General features: G+C 37.6%; 1 protein-coding gene across 2 annotated transcripts; it reads right to left on the minus strand.

The window, feature by feature from the left end:
* Positions 1-1193: 1193 nt before the first annotated feature.
* LOC104592765 (aspartokinase 2, chloroplastic-like) lies at positions 1194-14881 on the minus strand. Of its 2 annotated transcripts, none has more exons than XM_010252246.3 (14): positions 14516-14881; positions 13629-14311; positions 13427-13509; positions 13280-13320; positions 11260-11414; positions 6860-7009; positions 6637-6732; positions 5840-5956; positions 4904-5023; positions 4725-4817; positions 4513-4629; positions 2167-2283; positions 1618-1680; positions 1194-1519 (listed from the first exon to the last, which is right to left on the minus strand). In XM_010252246.3, exons 2-14 carry the CDS (start codon positions 14046-14048, stop codon positions 1361-1363), a joined length of 1731 nt encoding a protein of 576 aa, XP_010250548.1. In that variant the 5' UTR covers positions 14049-14311; positions 14516-14881; the 3' UTR covers positions 1194-1360. The 2 variants fall into 2 exon arrangements, with proteins under 2 accessions (XP_010250548.1, XP_010250546.1); XM_010252244.3 differs by having other exon boundaries at positions 4507-4629.
* Between the last annotated feature and the right edge of the window lie 5379 nt (positions 14882-20260).

Consider the following 20260-nt stretch of genomic DNA (forward strand, 5'->3'; position numbering starts at 1 on the left):
GTAAAAAAATTATTTATGTTGAAAATAAAATAAAAAAACTTAAAACCAACCAAAAAATGAAATTGTTCTCATGGTAGCAAGTTAACAATTCAACCTTTCCAATTATGTGTCAAACCTTAATCTCATAATTAAATAACAAAATATAAAAAATAAAAAAGAAATAAAAATACAAAAAATGCAAAAACTTTGTAAAACACATTAATCATATTAAAATTTAAAAATTAAAATTAATCTACTTGACTGTATAGATCAATTATTCAACCATTTACGTCAAATGTGTAAAGCCATGATGTCATAATTTAATAATAAAAATTAAAAGATAAAAACACAAAAATATAAATAAAAAACACTGTACATGGGCACGCTTACTAACCTTTCATTGTATAGATTCAGTTGATTTCTTTTAAGCATAGCAAAATAGCTAAGGGCTGCAACAGGTTAGCTTAGGGTTGAGGCCTTATCCAACCAAACCTAACCCAAGCCCTGCCCAACATAACATCATATTTGCCTTATAAATATGTATTTATGCATACAAGTTATGTATATCAGTATGTGTATTTACCATTCTTGCATGCATGTATATGCAATCATGCATCTACAAATGTAAATATCTATATATGCATGTATTTTTCAGTGTATCATGTATTATGTGTATTTATTTATCTATATTTGCATGCGTATACTGCACGTCAAAATATTTGAGTATAAAGGGAATTTTTTTAAACATGATAACTACGTTATCTTACATGGAACTAGTGTAAGTACACGTGTATCCGGTTTATCTAATATATAGAATGCTATTATTGAATTAACATAAACCCTTAAAAGTGTAGGAAACAAGAACATACGAGATATGCCAAAAGAAAGTGAAGTTAGGCCAACCCAAGACTAACCCGAACCGAACTTTAATGCAACCCAAGCCTAACCCAATCCAGAGTTTAGGATTGGGTTGGGATTAGAGTTGAGGTTTCAACAACTTGGGACTTCAACCCAACCTAGCCCAGCCCCACTTGAACTCCCAATTGTGGAAGAGGCGCACATGTATGTGTGTGTGTACGCGCGCACGTGCGAGAGAGAGAGAGAGAGAGAGAGAGGGTGGGGGTGGGGGATTATGTGGTATGTTTATTTCTTGATAGTTTGTTAACCTTGGATAATGTTTATTTCGTCACCAATGGGAAAAAGAAATTCTGGACTTACGAGAACGAGGCCCAAACAAAAACTTAATAGTAAAAATTTTACACCATCCAAAAACTGGTCCATAACTTAACAGTTGGGAGAAAATGAAGATAAAACAATTCAATTGGTACACAAGATATACCTAAAACTAAATGAGTAAACATAATAACGGAGGCATCAATAATCAATTTGCATCTGGTAGTGGTGTGGGGGAACCATTTTCGGACAAGCTATTCGAAGTCGAACTTACATCAGACAGAACACCTCTCTCAAAGAAGGTGTAATGTAGGGCCCTGACGCACTGTTCTGCTTCACTGTCATTTACTATCAATGAGATGTTTACCTGTTACATGGTTGAAAGCTGTCAAAGTGGGGAAGGCAGGGATAATGGCAGAAAAAAGAAATACGCTGTTGAATGCAAAGACTGGAGTTAGAAGAGACCTTTGATGCTCCTTGAGAGATCATCTGGACATTTACTCCATTGGTTCGGAGAACATTAAATGCCTGCATTTGGCACGTACTCAATAAATGAAAACATAATAGAATGAGAAAAGGATTCTGCCAGACAAGACAATCTTTTCTTTTGGTAGAAACAGACAAGATAATCAAGAGAACAACTTAGTGGAGTCTAACCATCAGTGATCATCACCATATATTAATAGAGCATCCACAACTCAAGTGCAAGGATGGTAATCATTCTCTTGCTCAAAGCACCATGAATACTTGGCACAGACAGGCCTTTAAAGAAGAAAATAAACAGCTAGAGCATCTATAATAGTTCAATGAAACTAAGAGTGCCATCATAGTTATGGCCACAAAGTGATCTATGTTTCTCTCTTTTACCTTACCTTGTCAGATTACTACTTAGGGAAGTTCAGCCAATTGTTAAAATAATTTGATTTACAATTAGTTCGGTAAGTATCAGAAGTCACATTTGCAAGCATGAAGCATCCACCTTCTTATAGTAGTGTGCAGTCAAAGTAAACTAACCTTTTCTAGTATCAACGAAGACCGTTGAACATTCCCAATGAGAGAGATAATCGATCTGTGTTGGAGCAGATTCACGACTGCAATTTTCTCTAGTTCTTCCACCACATGGTCGAGTTCCTGCTCATATCAGATGCAATTAAGATGAGTTTGAATGTCAAAACAGAATGAACTTGGAAAAAAAAAAGGTTGAATAGACCTAAACAGACTATTGAATTCATATGAAGAAAGGTATAATACTGTGGAAGAAAATGTGTAATTTAAAGATGATTACTGCATAGCAGTTCCCACCATTAAGTTGCTGGAAGAGTTTAAATCAGCCAAAAATGTGGGTTACCAAAAATATATCTATGTAGAAATAAGCAAATAATTAGATCTAAAAACCATTACAGTTGTAGCATAAGCCAGAGAAGAATTAATTCCTCACGAGGAGAGAAGCTTCAACTCATGGCTGTTAATGGAATTAATTATGTTCTTATAATGTTCTGGGGCCCAACGTCATTAACATTTTGTTGTCTGATAGCTATTATTGGTATTAATGATGTCATCATAATGTTTTTGGGTTGCAGGTCATTAACATTTTATGTTGAGTAAAACACAATACAAATAGCTGTTCTTAGGGATGGTATCAGCTCCATTGCCTTTGTTATTCCTGTTACAAGGATGCATCCGGTATTGGCTAGAATGTTTTAATGTCAATCTAATAAAATTTATAATATTTTGCAAAATAAATTATGTAATATACTGCAATTTAATAAACAACATAAAAGAATATAACTCATTGTTGGAAGCTAATATAGCATTATTATAATGAATAAGCTGTCAGCTCACTAGTTGTTAAGGCCTATGGGGTTCCACACCGCATACCTGGAACACTCTTATGTTGCATTATATGAATCATAAATAGCAGGGCAATACATGAATCAACATCTAATTGTAAAACTCCAGATATATCATATACTACATTCCAACACAATCTTCACAACCGAAACTACAAATGTAAATCAATCATATTCTGCACTAAGATAAAGGAGTGGATTGAGAGCCTCTGTAACTGTGTTCAACCAATGACAAGGGCAAGGAATGTAATAAATGTCAATTGTTTGATGACGTTGATTTGGATAAATTACAGATTACTCCCTGTACTTTGGGGGTAGTGGCAATTACCCCCTGAACTTTCAGATTCCAACAAAGACCCCCTCCGTTAGCATTCCATCAGTTAACTTTGAAAAAGATTCTCATTTGACTGTTTAAACTTTTCTAAATCACCAAACTACCCTTTTCCCATTGATTTTTTTTAGCTTTTTTGTTTTCATTTGTTACTTGTTCAGTTGAAAATTATTGCATGTTGTGTTTGTTGCAATTACAGGTTTTTATAGAAGTTTCTTGGTTTTTTTGTTGCAATTTCCATTTTATAGAAGTTTCTGAGTGGGTATTTTGGTAAATTAACTTCTTATGCCACTCAACTTAATGGAGAGGGGATCTTTGTCAGAATTTGGAAGTTAAAGGGGGTCTTTGTTGCAATTGAAAGTTCAGGGGGCAATTGCCATTACCCCCAAAGTACAGGGTAGTAATCTGTAATTTACCCTTTTAATTTTTAACACGTCTTATTGCATAATTATGCTCCTAAAATAAGGGATAGTGTTGTGTCATTTTTGTTACCAATGCAAGAGATGTAAAACAGGGACATAGAGAGGATGTGATGTACCAAAGAATGCACAATATTCCTACCTACATGAGTAGGAAGTTGAAATTTCTTCCCTCCCAAAACCACTTGGCACTTGCAACTTCCTTTGGCTCAGTTCGGAAAGAGTATATGTAGAGTGCAGGCAAAAGGTTGTTACTAAAATTTTGTTAGGAACACATCCAAGGGATGATTCCTGGTTTGACTTGCATGTGCCCTTGTGGGTAGCTACTAGCCAGGGGTGTCAATGGACCAGTTTTGGATTGGATTGGACCTGGTCCATCCATAATGTATTTATATTGGATTGGGTTGGATTGATCCAAATATCTGATCCACTGATAGAAGATAAGAATATAGGTGTCAATGGACCAGGTTTGGGTTAGAATTAATCTACATTAAAACAAATTTGAACAGAGTGGACGGTCCAAACATTGAATTGGAATAGTCAAAATATTTATTGGATTGGATTGGACCTGGTCCATTTGTAATGGACTCACATTGGACTGGACCGGATTGGACCAAATCCAGTCCAATTGACAGTGCATGCACACAGACACACACACATGGACACAGAGAACAAGGGACAAAATACATATGCATGTATGTATTGGCAAACAATTTGCAGATGATTAAAAAAAACAAGAAGCTTGATATCATACGCTTGCCTGTTGTATTAATTCCCTGCTCCAAAGTTTTGATGGATCCAGTGTCAAGGAAATACTGACTTCACTTGTAGCAACAACATCAACAGATATGCCCAAATCTTCAAAGATTGAGAAGACCTTAAATGGAAGAGAATAAAATGTAAATTACTTTTTGAGTTACAAACTCAACTGGGACAGGAGGGGAGAAGCAACTTCATTAACAGGCTGGTTACCTTTGCAAGAAAACCAAATTGGCCCAGCATACGGGTGCTAACTATATCCAACATAGTGACATTACGCTTCAAAACTATACTGGTAAGGACTGCCTGGAATTGGAAAATAAAACATCAAATGCTGTTTTTTATGAATATTAGAATTAATAATTCTTACTTGCAAAAGGTCTGCTACAAACCTCACTCATATCTCTTGATTTAGTGATGAGGGTACCTGGAGCTTTGGGATTGTAAGAATTTTTTACCCTAACAGGGATATCCCCCTCTCTAGCAGGCCTCATGGATTGTGGATGCAAGACCTGCAGACAAATAAAGGAATTTTTCAGTTCTCTCTAATTGCAATGTCCTCTAATAATTATCTACTGCATCTACTTCGCATAATCAAGGAAGAAGCTAGCATTGCATGGTGCTGCATATGGCTAATATGATTTTTGATGACTGATCCAACTATAACTACATGATGGGATAAAATAGAAGGGCTTCAAATATTGTCCACCAAAAATTCTGTATGAGCCAGGTCAAGGTTTGTCCTAATCAAATAAAAAAGCCTTGCTTTGACCAATTCATAGCATTGTTCAGACACCCACTTTTTATGTTATAGAGACTTCAAAGTCCAAAAGAAATGCATGTCATCTGATGAAACATGTGAAATTTCTATGGTTACTGTTTTCTATGATAAAAGATAAAATTTTATTTTAAATTAAAAAAAAAAAAACATTACAAAGAACAGGTGATAAGATATCACCCCAACATGTAACCATACAAGACCTCCCTCCACACAAGAACATACCACTCAATTTTCACTTGACCTCCCCAAAATAAGAAAACTATCAACTACTACTTTTCTATGAGAAGCTTTTTTTTCTAAAATGGAAAGGTAAGCATGCCCAAAAATCACATTTTGTTAAACAAGAAAAAGAAAAAAACTTGGTGGTGTATGGAATATGACATATTAAAGTTAAACCTACAAGCAGTAGCATCTTTTTACACTGCATTTAGCCAGAAAACCTACGGGATCGTTGCCACATAAACTTTACACATTGCATGATGGTTACTGAGGTGCATCCAATAGGCAGATCACTTGACAGGGGAGGTTCAAGATTGTAGGTTAATACCTGGGCACCAAAATAAGCAAGTTCAGCTGCCTCTTCAAAAGTCAAATATGGTACGGGCTCTGCACGGGGATAGATATTGGGATCACATGTCAAAACACCATCCACATCCTTCCATACCTGTTGCGAATTGAGAAAAAAATATCATATTATGTCAAATTACACAAGAACAGATATAAGGTCTTGATGGATCTTTCACTGAATTATCCTAAAAATTAAAGGAATTTGAACTATAAAATGTTAAAGAACAGCTTCACATACTAAATGAGCAGCAATAGCCTCTACACACAGGGGTACAGATCTTTCTAAGATGCCCAGATATGGATGCGGATATGCTCATACATTAGAGCACACCTTTAGATTAAAAGATGAGCAAAGTATACATAATAGGATGTACAATGGTGCAAAAGGCCTAGACAGGCAACCTCCCAGAAAATATCGGCCGATACATATCGTTCCAGGACTCCTCTGATACGCCCCTATAGTGGGTGTATCAGGGGTCTGACTGGTTCAGGGGGTGGAGGAGACCTAAACCGCCCCCCTGAACCGGTTTCAAAAAAAATAAAAAAAGTAAAAAAAAAGAACGGTATCGATTCGCCCAATACGCCCCTACCGGCATATTGGGCGCATCAATATTTTGAACCTTGACTGTATCCACAACAAGTACAAAAAATGCCTCCTAATGTAAATCATGCCAAGTCCATAATGGATATATACAAGTAGGTAACATAGATACACATGCATATTCATTAACTGTTTATGCATGTACACAGGCCAAACTCTCAGGATCTGAACTTAACCTGAATCTCACGCAAACCCAATGCTTTACCAATTGTTGTGGCTGTCAGATCGCTACCTCCCCTACCTAATGTTGTGACAGCACAAGATTTCCATCCCTGACATCAAAAGATTAGAGTAACTGTTTCATAAATGCAAAATACTGCTAATAAAATTTGAATTTCTGTTGAAATGATTAAAATAATCATCTTGATGTTTAAAGAAACATTTTGCTAGCAGAATCACCTTTCCAAGGAAGCCAGTAACAACAGGAATTGCAGGATCATTAATCCAATCACCATGCAACCTCTTTGCAACAGCAGGATATGTTGCTTCTAAGATGTCCGCATTTGTAAAGTCGTCTGTGGTTATAAAACCAATATCAAATGCATCATACTGCAAAACATGGTGCAGTAGCAAAATCAGCTATGATGATTAATGGTGTTGACAAGCTATCAGACAGATTGTAAGACAACTTTTTTAATCAACAACAGATTCACACAATTTTAGCAAAACAGAGAAAGAAGGTAATGAACATCAGATGATAGTAAACAACACATTAAAGACAAGAAGGAAATTTTTCCCATTTGAGCAAGGCAGAAACCTGGAAAAATGGAACATAGATGTTCAAGCACAAAAATCAAGATAACTGTGATCAACTCTACTAAGTCAATGCTTGAATAGAAGGAAATAATGGAAAATAACAGAATATTCTGAATCTCTAGTTTTAGCAGTCAGAATTCCAGTCAAAATTTAATAGCCAACTTCTTGTTAACACTTTTATGACTGGGATTCAATAAAATGAAAATAGAAAGCCTCACTGTCAACTCTAGATCTCTGGGAATTTAAGAAACTTCGTAATACTAAAAAGACACTTTTAGGAACTACTTAAACATAAGGAGAACAATATTAAAAGTAGTCTAACCAATTTAAGAGAGCAGAGGTACCCTGTTCGCATGGTTGTCAATTCACAAGATCTACAAGCAGTACCATATAATAATGTTTTTTTAATCTTTTAAAAAAGAGGAAAATACTTTACCTTTTTTAAAAAGGAAAAAACATTTGGATAAGCTAACAGAAAATCTATTTTGTAAAAAAACAAAAGAAAAAAAAAGAGGAAAATAATTCCCATGTTCAGTAGAGCATCACAAAGGAATATTTCTCGACCTTTCATTAAGCACTATTTCGGGTCACAGAAAAAGTAATTCAAACAATCCCTTGGAAGGAAAAGGCAACCAAAATAACTCTCTTAAAGCACACCCAAACGACATGATCTGGGTTGTTAAATGGGCAACCCAATAGTACAAAAAAATAAAAATAAAAAATCAAGGTGAGATAATATTACACTTGCTAAATAGGTAACTGAGTTACTTTCCTAGTAGTACCAAGGTGGGGTTGATTTGCATGGAACTTCCAATAGACATACTTTAGATCTAATACTTCCAATGGATTTTGGATCTTTATGTTCCAACCATCAAAATAACTCTACTCAAAGAAAACATTCTCCCATATGAAAGGTGCAACAACCAAAATTCTTCCAATATTAAGGATTCAGCACTTAGCCCTTATTTATTTGCACTGATCATAGATGAATTAACTAAACATATTAGAAAGGAGGTCCCATGGTGCTGTTATTTGCTGATGACATTGTTAATTGATGAAACTAATTAAGAATCAAATACAAAATTAAGTTTATAGATGAATACCTTAGTAACAAGAGGTTTTAAAATAAAGAGTAAAACAGAATACATGCAATGTAAATTTAGGCTCAGTTTGGGAAAAGTACAAATACAAATATGTACAGTACAAAAAGTTTAGAAATACGACATACAAGGTTTTGTACTACACATAATTGTATTTGTACTCTTCCCAAACTGAGCAACAACAATAGGAGTGCAAATCAGGATACACTTGGGCTTGGAGACCAAGAGATAACTCAATGTGACTCTTTCTGGTACCTTGGTATGATAATTCATAACAAGGGAGATATTGAGGATGTCACCCATGATTAAGAGGAAAACTTGGTAAAACAGTTGTAAGGCCAGCAGTGCTCTATGGAACAAAGTTTTGGGCAGTCAAGAAACATTATGACTAAAAAAAGAGTGGAAGAAATGTTTAAGCTCAGATAGATGAGTTGAAAATTTTATCAAAAAAAAAAAAGATGAGTGGAAAAACTAAAAAGGGCAGGGTCAGAAATAAAGTCATTCAAAGGAAACTAGGAGTAGTTCCAAAAATGTGATAAAATTAGACAAAGTAAGCTTAGATGGTTCTGTCATGTGCACAGAAGGCCACCTACAGCACTCACATGAAAAGGCAATCAGTTACAAGTTGAAGGAGCCAGAAGCACTAGGGGCAGACAAAAAAGGACAGGGATCGAAGTGTTGAGAAATGATTTAAGCACTCATAATTTAACAATGGATATGGCATTAAACGGAAAAGAATGGCAAAACAGGATAGATGTAGCCAATCATGTATAGTTGGGATAAGGCTTAGATGAAGATGATGATGATGCTGGGTAAGAAAAATGCAATGAGATATTGTTTGGATTAAGAAAGATATTCTGAGATATCTTTTGAGTTTAAATTTTTCTTGTTTTATTTCTAACCAACTAAATAAAGTTTCGTTAAAATTTAAAAAGTATTATATATTAATACATCTTTGGTTGTTATTTATTTTGTTTTTTACCAATATGGTGCTACTCAGGCGATGCGTATACCTCACAAAATTTAAGGCATAAGCCTCTAGCCACTAGGGGTGTTCATCAAAAACCGAACCGAACCAACTAGTATATGTGTGTGTGTAACATATGTTGTATATTATTTATATTAAATATATGCATTACATATATAATATTTATATTGTACTTATACATCTCTTTATAACACATATTATAAATACAAAAAACCAAACCGATCAACTGGTTAACAGATTGATTTGGTTTAACAGAACCGTGAGCATCCCTACTAGCCACACACACACAAGGCATTAAGGCTCTGCCTCACCTCAGTGCCTTTTAAAAACATGATTGAGAAAGAACCAACATGAACCAAAAAGGCTGAGATGCAGGACAAAAGTATGCAGCAAATGCATTCTAATTTTGAATATGCATCCAACCAAAGATTTTATCATAACCAATGTTTTAAAATTTGGAGGCATGATGCAAGGCATTCCACTAGGCATTGTTCAAAAAGCAAGAAGCATAAACCTCCAGAGCACTTAATAATTTTTAATGAAAGGCCTCTTGTATTAGAAGAATGAAGATGCATAACACTAACTGAAAGGGGGGACCTGTCGAAGTGGAGGCGAGTGAGCTGGAGATGAGGATGACCCCCCTCCCCCCCACCCAAAAAAAAAAAAAAAAATTGGGCTGCATAAAAAAGATATTGAGGAGGGGGAGTGAAGACCCCCAGCCAAGGAGGTTTAGGGGGCAGTGCCCCCAGCCCAAAATTCCTTCCCTTCCCTTTCTTTTTGTATGAAGCACATGAGACATATGCCTCTAGTACACACCATGCAAAAGGCGTTTGAGGTGTGCCCCTCATGTGCCTAAGGCGTATACCTTAGAGGCATCAACACCACTGGCATGCGCCTCGTAGTGTGGCACATGTGATTTAAAATGCGGAGGTGTGACACAAAGCATTCCACTACCTAGAGGCATGAAACGTAGTTCAGAATGTAAGAGGCATAAGTCTTCCGAACACAAGGAGGCATAAGCCTCCATAAGAGGAGGGAGATGAGAAGGAAGGAGGATCTCATTTTTCTTTATTTTTAATAAAAATCTTTTATATAAGAAGAATGAAGAAGAGGAAGGAGGATCTCATTTTTCTAGCACGTTTCATGAAAAAAGCGTATGAGGATGCCTCTTGCACCTGAGGCGTACGCCTCAAAGGTGTTAGCACCTCTAGCATAAGCTTCAGGGCGTTTTGGAGGCACCTTGCCTGTCCAGGTGTACGCCCCCTATGCCTTTTAAAATACTGAGCGCACCTCCAGGCGTATGCATTCCACGCCTTTTAAAACATTGATCATAACTATATTACCTAAGCCGTAGAAGATGTACGCAAAATACCTGCAACTATGAGTAATGCCCACAGTAGAAAAGAAAACCCTGAACCATATATATAAATATAAACTATATAAAAGGTTGTAACTGTGTGTGTGTGTGTTTGACTTATCTATATGGGTGCATGTTTGATTTATTTTCTATGGTGGGGGTTGGGGAGTGAATGCTCCTGGGACAAAATCCTTTTCATCAAAAACGTTAATCTGATCAGCTGATGGTTACCATCCAATCAATTTATTCTTTAGGACTGCATGAAAATTTGGGCTACAAAGAAAGCACAAATAAGGCATCATATTTCTTATTTAGTTGATTTGAGCCATGGATACAGTGGATCAATAATATACAGTTTTCATCCCTGTAATTGTACCACAAATTCATGTGTATGTATCCCAATTCTAAATATGATAAAATCAAGACAAACGGTAAGATCTGAATTAATGAACCAAGATAGACCACGTACAGTAGAAATTAATGGCATGCCAGGACCTTTAGCTCATACTTCTTCGTCTGTTCTCAGATGCAAAGTGCTTAAAGATATATAACTTCCTAGGCATATCAAGCATGAATACGTGAAAGGAAAATAACATACTTGGCGAGCATTAGCACCAATTTTATTCAAATATGCAGCAAATATCCTTGTCGACATGCACTCTCCAAATGAAACTAGATAGTCTTTTGTACGAGGAGTAAGTTCCTTCATCATAGCAATTCCTTTCAGAAGTTGCTCCATTTCTTCCAAGTGTTCTACAGAATTACACACAAAATAAAAGCCAAAAACAGGCTTGAGAAAGAACTCATTATAAATGGATAAACATGCATGGTGAAAGGGGGAAAAGTATGGACGTTCAGTCCACAGTCCGGCTGGGATGGATGATGTTATAGTCTTACCGATAACAGTCCCTTTAGAAATATTTCAAAGAATCATGAATATATAAAGTAAATTAACTGATATGAAGAAACACCAACAAAAGAAGAAAAGAGTTGAAAGTAAATTAATTGATATGATGAGAAACACCAACAAAGGATGAAAAGAGTTGGAAAAAGGTCACTCACAGACTTGAACCCTCATTTTCACACTTGTCAGCTCAAGATTTTACCATTGCACCAAGAAATGGCCCCTAGAAGTCCCAAAAAACAGTTGACTATATAGAACCTAACCTCTGGTAATTTAGCATGAAGTGGTTGTTCAAAGGCTTCAACATTCATTGATTCATTCTCACACTTACCAAGATTGTACAGTTGCACCGAGCAATGCCCCCTAAATTGTTGACCAAAAAAAAAGAGAAGACAGTTAAGACAGAAATGAATGACAAATCCCCATTGTTGCACCAAGCAATGCCCCCATTCATTGATTCATTCTCACACTTACCAAGATTGTACAGTTGCACCAAGCAATGCCCCCTAAATTGTTGACCAAAAAAAAGAGAAGAAAAGTTAAGACAGAAATGAATGACAAATCCCCATTCCCCTGCCCAATAAAGCATCTCATAAGTCAATATGCACTCCCCAAACCTATTTACACTTGATTCCTAACAAGTTATGTAAAGTGAATCTACACTACATCACTTGGTACAAAGCACCTATTTGGTAAAATTTTCTATCCATCCTACATGACTTGGGTAATCAGAGTAGTTGGTATTGCATCACTTTACTAAAGGCCTCCAGCAGAAAGTGCAAACTCTAATTATCATAGGAAAATCTCAATCTCAATTGAAAAAGTAATTTGTTATATGCATTGAAATAAGATTTAAATCAGAATGCATTTATCAAAAAAAAATATTTAAATTAGAATGCTATTATTGCAACATCCATCACCATTCGATTGGGATTTGTCCTGCCATTGGAGTAAGCCCATGATATTAATAGGAAATTATAATGACTGAAGCACAACGGACATGAGGTGCTAGGATAATAAGTTTCACAGGATGAAAGTTCATAGGGCCATTGACATAGTAGAAAGTTAATGGTTTGAGCTAAAAAAGGCAAGAAGCGTGGTTTTGGAAATATGAATCAAGTTCTTGAGAATAAGATTATGACCCTTTCATGCAACATAAACGAACATTTTTTAGCATGAACATAAATTGACATTTTTATCTCTCCTCTAATAGCTTGGTAGCATTTACTTCCTCCCGAACTAAAAATTTGAGCAGGGGAACTTTCAACAAATGAATAAATGGAAGCTGATAAAAAAACAAATGGATAAATGGAATAGCTTAAAACAAAGTCAAATCATTTCTATTATTCAGTTGTAGTTTTTCCAGGATTTAATTTACATAACAATTTGATGTAAGGATCATCATAATGGAAACAGGTTATGCAAGCACAAAAAACAAATATATGGCATCATCAAAAGCATAAACTCTATTATTGAACAAGATATATTAACATCTATTGCTAGACACGAATCAGTTGCATTTTGGCACTTGATTGCAATGCAACTTGAAAGCATTCATAAATTAAGAATGGATATGGCATTAAACAGAAAGGAATGGCCAAACAGGATTCATGTAGCAGACCCCATATAGTTGTGATAAGGTTTAGATGATGATGATGCAACTTGAAATTAATTACACTCACAAAAGACAACTGTGCACCAAATAGATCCTTACCAGAAATTATAGACCTATCCACTCCAAGCTCATCAACCGTCCTGAATAAAGAAAAAAACAATCAAAACAGAAATGATAAAAGTCGATTATCATCGTGATAGAGTGCATTCATAGGTGTGTATTTGAGAGAGAGAGAGAGAGTTTGACCTGAGATGAAGTTCCTTTATAAACCCTAACTCATCAATTTCAGAAACGTGAGAAACACCACAACCAACAGCCTTTTCTCCAGCCTGAAAAAAGAACGAAAAAGGAAATTGACAGCTATCTAACTTCGCCAAGAACTACAAAAAGGAATAGTAAAATTGAGAGCGACCCAGAAGAAGAATCACAAGAAGAGACTTAAGCATACCAGTAGAAGCTTGTTAGTCGTCTTTCCCATTGCAGAGAGAACAAGTACAGGCCTTTCTTCAGGAAAGCTCAGAATCAGTTCAGCGACCTCCTTCATCCTCTCCGCTGAGGCCACCGAAGACCCACCAAACTTCATCACACACGTCAACTGCCCCACATTTCTATCAAAACTTTGGCTCTCATTCTCGACCTTTTCTCGAAAAGCTAATGCTCCTGTCTCGCAACTGATTTTGAAAGCTCTCCTTGTGCGGGGGCCTTCAGGTCTTCTATTCAAAAGTCCAGCACTCGAAGCCACTAATGCCGCAAGATCAGACAGGGTCGAAGATAGTTTCACTGATGATAGAGGTAAGAAGTGCGAGGAATATCTTCTGAACCCAGTATGGGGAGTTCTGACACCAGTGAATTGCAATGATCTCGCCATTCTAAAGCAGTTTAAAGCAACAAACACACTCTTCTGAGAATTATTTTCTTTTATTTATTTATTTTGCAGCAGCAGCTGAGCAAGATGGACGGAAGCTAAGAACTAATCTATTGTGTATAATTCTTCAGAGATCTGGACAGATAAAATTGATCTTTTCGAAGAATGAGCTAAAATGCGATACGAGCATCTTCCTTCTTCTGGATCGATTTAGTACTCCATTTGCGATAAATTCATGCTTCTGAGAACCGAAAGGAAATGGAAAGCTAAAAAAGAAGAAGAGACACAACAAGTCTAATGTCAAGCATAAAACAAAACGGAAAGACCAAAGAAATCATCCCAATGTAATAAAAAGTTACGAGAGACTGCTAAATCGATTATTTAAACTCCATTAAGAGAGAATTAGGACAGCATTTATTACCAATGAAACATGCACTTGAGAAGAAATTGAGAAATAGTAGTAAAAATACCTAAAAACAGAGAGATTTCATGAAATCTAGGTTTAGTTGGTGTTTCTCTCTTAGCTCGCGTTTTATCTATAGAAGCAGTGGCGCTTCTTGACCGCGGGCGTCGGACGTCGGAGCTCCCTGATAAAGCGGGGCGGGGGGAACGTGAGAACAAGAGTTCCCTCTGCTCTGACGGCGCCTTTCCTTATAGCTCAAAGAACTTGAGAAGATGGTGTTGTCGTAAATAATCTGTAAGAGTGGTCACTCTAGTATTTGTCTTCGTTGAATTGCGAAACCCTCCCGCGTCTTCTGCTGCGAATGGACGGTCGAGATTGAATCTGGTGTAACGACTATGGCGCAAGCGCAGTAAAACGCCAACTTGTGTAGTGTAAATGTAAACTAGGGAGGAGGGATGAGGATTTCTCTTCTTTTTTTTAATCTTTACTTTATGAGGTTTGACGAGAGTTTCGTGGTCAGCGGAGTCGCCACCGGAGACTGGTGTCGCGTGCACTGATGCACATTAAACTTGCGCGGTGGGCGTAGGCAGGACGCACCGCATGCGGAGATAAACGTTTAGGATAGATCAGATGGGATATCTCATTTTTAGTAATAGGAGATTAGGAAGATTATGACCTTTGGATCAATGGATCTGGGTCCCATCCGATGGCCATTTGATTAAGGTGAAGATTCGTCCAGATATCTTCATTTGGGTTGGCGGCCCCACCAAACAACAAAAAGGTCACAAAAACACGTTGATTAAATTAAAGTATATTGTAAACGGACAAGTTTCAGCGGCGCCTCTGGGTGACTACTGACTGGGTCGGAGACTCGGAGCCCGGATCCCAATCAATGAATCAAATCTATGTGCTCCAAGCCGCAGTTGTTTACATCCGACCGTTGGTTGGTTATGTTAAACGTGAGTTCGTGGTATAAATAATGTATGTATGCCAAATTAACTGGTAAGGTAAAATTCAGAGAATTGACAGCAAGGCCAGGAAATCCACATACATTTTCTTAAAAGAATAAAATATAAAAGTAGATGAACTTGTAACAAAAAAAAGGGTGGAGTTATAATCATCAACAGAATTAGTAAACGAGTAAATCTCCAACAGAAAGAAAATAATAAAAGAGGTTAACAAAAGAAACTGCGAAGTGTTGGTGAAAGTATGATTCAAATATATCCGCAAAAGACATCAAACCCTCAAACATTACAACCATTACCCGACAGAGAATAACTACATTCACCCGATAATTGTGAACAGACTTAACCATGGATGGCAAACCATGGTATCGATCGCCCTCAAACCACTGGTATCGATCGCCCGACACAGGATATCAAAGACAAAGCAACCCTCTTGTCAAAACCCCTGCAGAAACAAAATAAAAAGCACAAAAAAGAGGTAAAGAAAAGAAAAAAAAAAACGCTGGGAAATGGTTGAACAAAAGAACGCTTGGGAAAAAATAAAATGTACTTAAATATTTATCTTTCAAAAAAAATATGAAATGAAATTTTATGATACATCCTTCACCAAAATTCAAGAGGAGCAATCCATGCGTTGTTAGGAAAACATGATTTGTGAAGAAACAAGAATATTTTTATTGGGAAAAGAAGCATAGTAGCATTAAATTTGTTGATGTCAAATATGAAGACGAGGGCAACAACATAATTTCTAGTGTATGAGATTGACGGGTCCAATTTGCTAAGAGAAAGAAGATGTCAAAGGCCCCGGGAGTTATCCCGTGGACGGAGACTCTGACAATCAAGTTAGTCAAGAGCTACAAGGGGTTGGACCAAGCAACAGATGAGACTTAGAACTTAAGTTCCAATGTGTGTTTACCTCAATGTGGGAACCCATTTTTATAATCGGAGTTGCTTAAGAGGAGGAATAGTTGGGAGTAGGTGATGGCAATTGGCAATGGTTGGTGATGTGTGGCTAGGATATGGTCGAATGATGCCACATGTTAAGGTCTACGAGATGGTCGAGATGCGTTCGGCAGACGCCACGTGTCAATATCTGTAGGTTGGTTGAATACCACTATATCACTTGCTCCCCCCACTCTCGAGGCCATAGCAATTGAGGTTGTTAGGTGGGTTGTGTTGAGACATTGGCTTTGGCCGAAGAGAGTATAGTGTACTTGCGTGGAGGTGTTGGCCTTAGCTACAAAGCTCTTCTCAGGGGTTGTGTCGCAACTGCTCCTCCGTTCTCCCTTTGTATCAGCAAATGACTATCTCGGGCCGAAGGGTCGTGACCGTGGCCCATGTGGGCATAGGTTCGCGCCTGTTGTTCGTGCCTTACACGAGCGTTGATGTCCCCCGTCATATGTCCATACGCACGACGGGTGTCGGGGTCAACTGAATGAGGTCATCCAGGAGACGGTGCAGGGGGGTCCAGATTGGCGTATCCTTGAGCAAGAGTCGATGGGTAAACCGACCCCGTCTCTTGGCATTGTTTTGTCTCTCGAGGTTAGTACCACGTGGAGCCCATCGGTTCGGGCTGTCATATCAGCAAGTCCATGGTTGTTGCATCAATTGGATCTGAGTCATGCATTTTTCTTTAAATAGGGAGGCTAGTTGAGCGACTCCCCACCATTTGCTCAAAACCTTATGCTTGGGAGTTACTAATGACACCTCGGCTATCAAAAACCAATTCCCTTAAACTTTCTTTAACAAACATCTTTTGGTAAAAGGATTATTGTCCTCAACATGTTGGCCTAGGAATCGGGTTATGAGGAATACAACCTTCCTAACTGGATTATTCCTAGAAGCACTCCTAATAGTGATGGGAGTGACACTAGTGACTCCAAGAGCTCCTATTGGACGTCTAGCACCCAAGTGCTAATGGAGAGAGTCGCATATCACGGGGCTGAGCGTAATCAATAGAGTGTGGGCTCTGTCAATGAGAACACCAGTTCCATGCGACCGAGGGCCAATGCCTTAGGGAATGTTCTTGGGCACCCTAATGTGGTTGATGTGGAGGAGGCTAAGGAGCCCACGGCCGAGGCTGAGCGCAAAGGCATGACACTGGGGCATTACCCCCACTCTGACTTAGACAACATTCTCAACAAGATGCAAGTTAGCGCGTTGGTCGAGAGATACCACATTCTGGGGACTATAGGGTTAGAGTCCCCTGCATGGGTGACAGGTCGTGGCTTGCTCCTAGAGGGGAGGTGTGCGCCCATGAGCATTACCTTCACTTTAGGTTACGTTTTCCCCTGCACCCCCTCATTCCCGAGATCTTGAACCATTACAACCTGACCGTTAGCCAACTCTCCTCCAATGTTGTTATGACGATAGTGACCGTATTGGTGATGGCACATTTCCAAGAGGTGACAGTAACACTGAATATATTTTGGTGTTTGTTTCGCACTGAGGAAGCACCCTGACGGGGAGGGCTTGTTTTACTTCCAAGTCGACGGGGAAGGGTGGTGGACAAATCGTCGTTTGTCCACAACTAGAAGAAAATTTCTTCTTCATGAGTTGCCCCGAGGGCTGGTCCTTTCGGTCTGGTTGGGGGAGACTAGACACTATGACCAAGAGGATTAAGCTACGCAGCTGCAATGAGGACAAGGTTGTGATGACTCGACTTTGGCTGGGCAGGATGATTCACATTGGACCCTTGGTGAATGAGGATGAGGCCTTGGTGATGGCCAACCTTAGTCCTGCCCCCCTTGGTATGGACACTTTCACTGTTTGCCAGTTGTGAAGTTGCTTGAGTTTTGTTAGCATTTTTCTAACTCATTTGCTTCTCTTGTTCGTTGAAATGGAGAATGACAGAAAGGCGAAGTTGCTTGCCGTGGCATCAAAGATAGCTGCTGGGAGCACACCTCGGCGTAAACCAGCGGATGGGGTCGCAAGACAACGGACCGAGGCCAAGGTGGCCCGTAGAAAGACATAAACACAGGAGCGCCTTACCGAGACGGCCCAAGACCCTTAGGCCAAAAGGCTTCAGCTGCGCGAGCAGCGTCGGCCCAAGGGGACCTTTGGTGTGTCACACTAGGCAGAGCCCTAGACGTTCGATTATCGGGACAATGAGCCGCTCACCGCTCATTGGATCTTCTAGCCTAGGTGGAGTGTTCAAGAGGGGGACTCCTTGTCAGTCCTAGGCGTAGGCTAGCAACAAGTGGTTGGCATGGTCCTCCCCGGGAACCGCCAGTCTTGGACCCAATATTCGGTGGACAGTTTAGTACACACTGTTGGACAAGGCAACTGAGGTAGATGTATACTACTTTGCGTCTATCGTGTCATTGAGGTCTTCTTGGTTTGTGATTGACGTTTTTCCTTTCTTACGTGCAAATGGTATCTTGCTCAATCGGCCTCTGTGACAAGGTCGAGGGGTTGAACCACCTGGTAAAGTCCTTGGCTGGTTAGTTGGAATGTTAATCGAACTATATTTTTTTTAATTAAAAAAAATGAATGAATTATAGCTAACCAGCGGACTGATTGGCCAACCTTGGGCAAACAACATAAATTGATTGTGGAGATTTTCTTTTTCAAAGTTTGTATCTCTGTGTTAAACACTTGGAGATCTAGTACCTCACGCTTTTTTTTTCCATTCTTTTGTAAGTAAGATACTTCATTTAACTAGAAAAAAGAAAATACAAAAGGAACCATACAAGGTACAAAGTATCAGAAATATAAGGTATATTAAAAAACAATTTTAAGAGATGTATCAAGATATACACTTTGGATATGTATGGATATGGATAAAAAATCAATATATACATGAAAAATCAAATAAATCAAACACGTGTATATAACATAACGTTTATGACTTGCATAGAAACCAAATTCTTACCAAAGAAAAAAAAAGAACACAGGGCACGTGTCATCTTTATACAATATAGGTTCTCCATCATCACATAATGTAAAACATATCATTTCTCTTTTTTTTTATGTAATTTTATTTATTTTTCAAATTTTCATTAAAAAATCTTGTACCTATTTATAACTTCTAAGGGAGAAGAGTCCAATTATCCCATCCAACCATTTAAAATGCATTGATGCAACTTTTAAGTGAATATGTAACCAATACCTTTTCACTATTAAAATAATTATTTTTGCATTTTTATTCCATAATTACAAAAAAATCAAAAAAGGAAATAGATCATCCATATATCCACAATAAATCACATTTTATTATTAGATCATATAAAAAATACAACTTTTCCATTTTTTAACACAAAGAATAAAGCAAGATATATTCAAGCAAAAAATAATAAGTACATGATATTAAAGAAATTGAGAAAATAAACCTATTTTGCAAATTTTGCCCAATGCATATTTAGGTTCTTTTTTTTGAGTTTTAACAGAATTTCCATTTCTCTTGTCAAATTTGGTGATTTGGGAGAGTCTAGAGTGATTTTGGAAACTTTAGGTGTAAAAGAAGGAGGCTTCATATTGTATTAATTAACTAGTAGGGACCTATGCAATGCATGGGATCTGTTAAATGGAAGCTAGACAATAGAAAACACGTAAGAGTATACAATTGTTTTATATTTTTAACTTTTTAAATAATTAATAATTACTTATATTTTATATACTACTTTTAATATTTTTTACAATACAAAAATAATAATTATTTTTAGCTAGGGTTGTTTATCAAACTGATGAACCTGACCAATTTGACCTGAGTTGGTCGGTTTTCTAGTATTCCAAATTGGTTTTGGTTCAACAACTTCCCAACCCAACTAGGTTGGATCACTTTCGCTTTAGCCATTTGTAAATCAACCAAAATAGAACGACTCAACCATATATATATATATATATAA

Source organism: Nelumbo nucifera, chromosome 3, assembly GCF_055504915.1.
Source record: "Nelumbo nucifera cultivar China Antique chromosome 3, China Antique-T2T, whole genome shotgun sequence".
Classification (NCBI taxonomy): Eukaryota; Viridiplantae; Streptophyta; class Magnoliopsida; order Proteales; family Nelumbonaceae; genus Nelumbo; species Nelumbo nucifera.

Bases quoted from the DNA above. Each gene is read 5' to 3' on its own strand.
- LOC104592765 (XM_010252244.3), bottom strand. From the start codon at position 14,048: ATGGCGAGATCATTGCAATTCACTGGTGTCAGAACTCCCCATACTGGG. The intron at 13,510-13,628 runs GTATGCTTAAGT...TTCTTTTTTCAG, and splicing joins CGACTAACAAGCTTCTACTG to GCTGGAGAAAAGGCTGTTGG. The intron at 7,010-11,259 runs GTATGTTATTTT...CATGTTTTGCAG, and splicing joins TTGGTGCTAATGCTCGCCAA to TATGATGCATTTGATATTGG.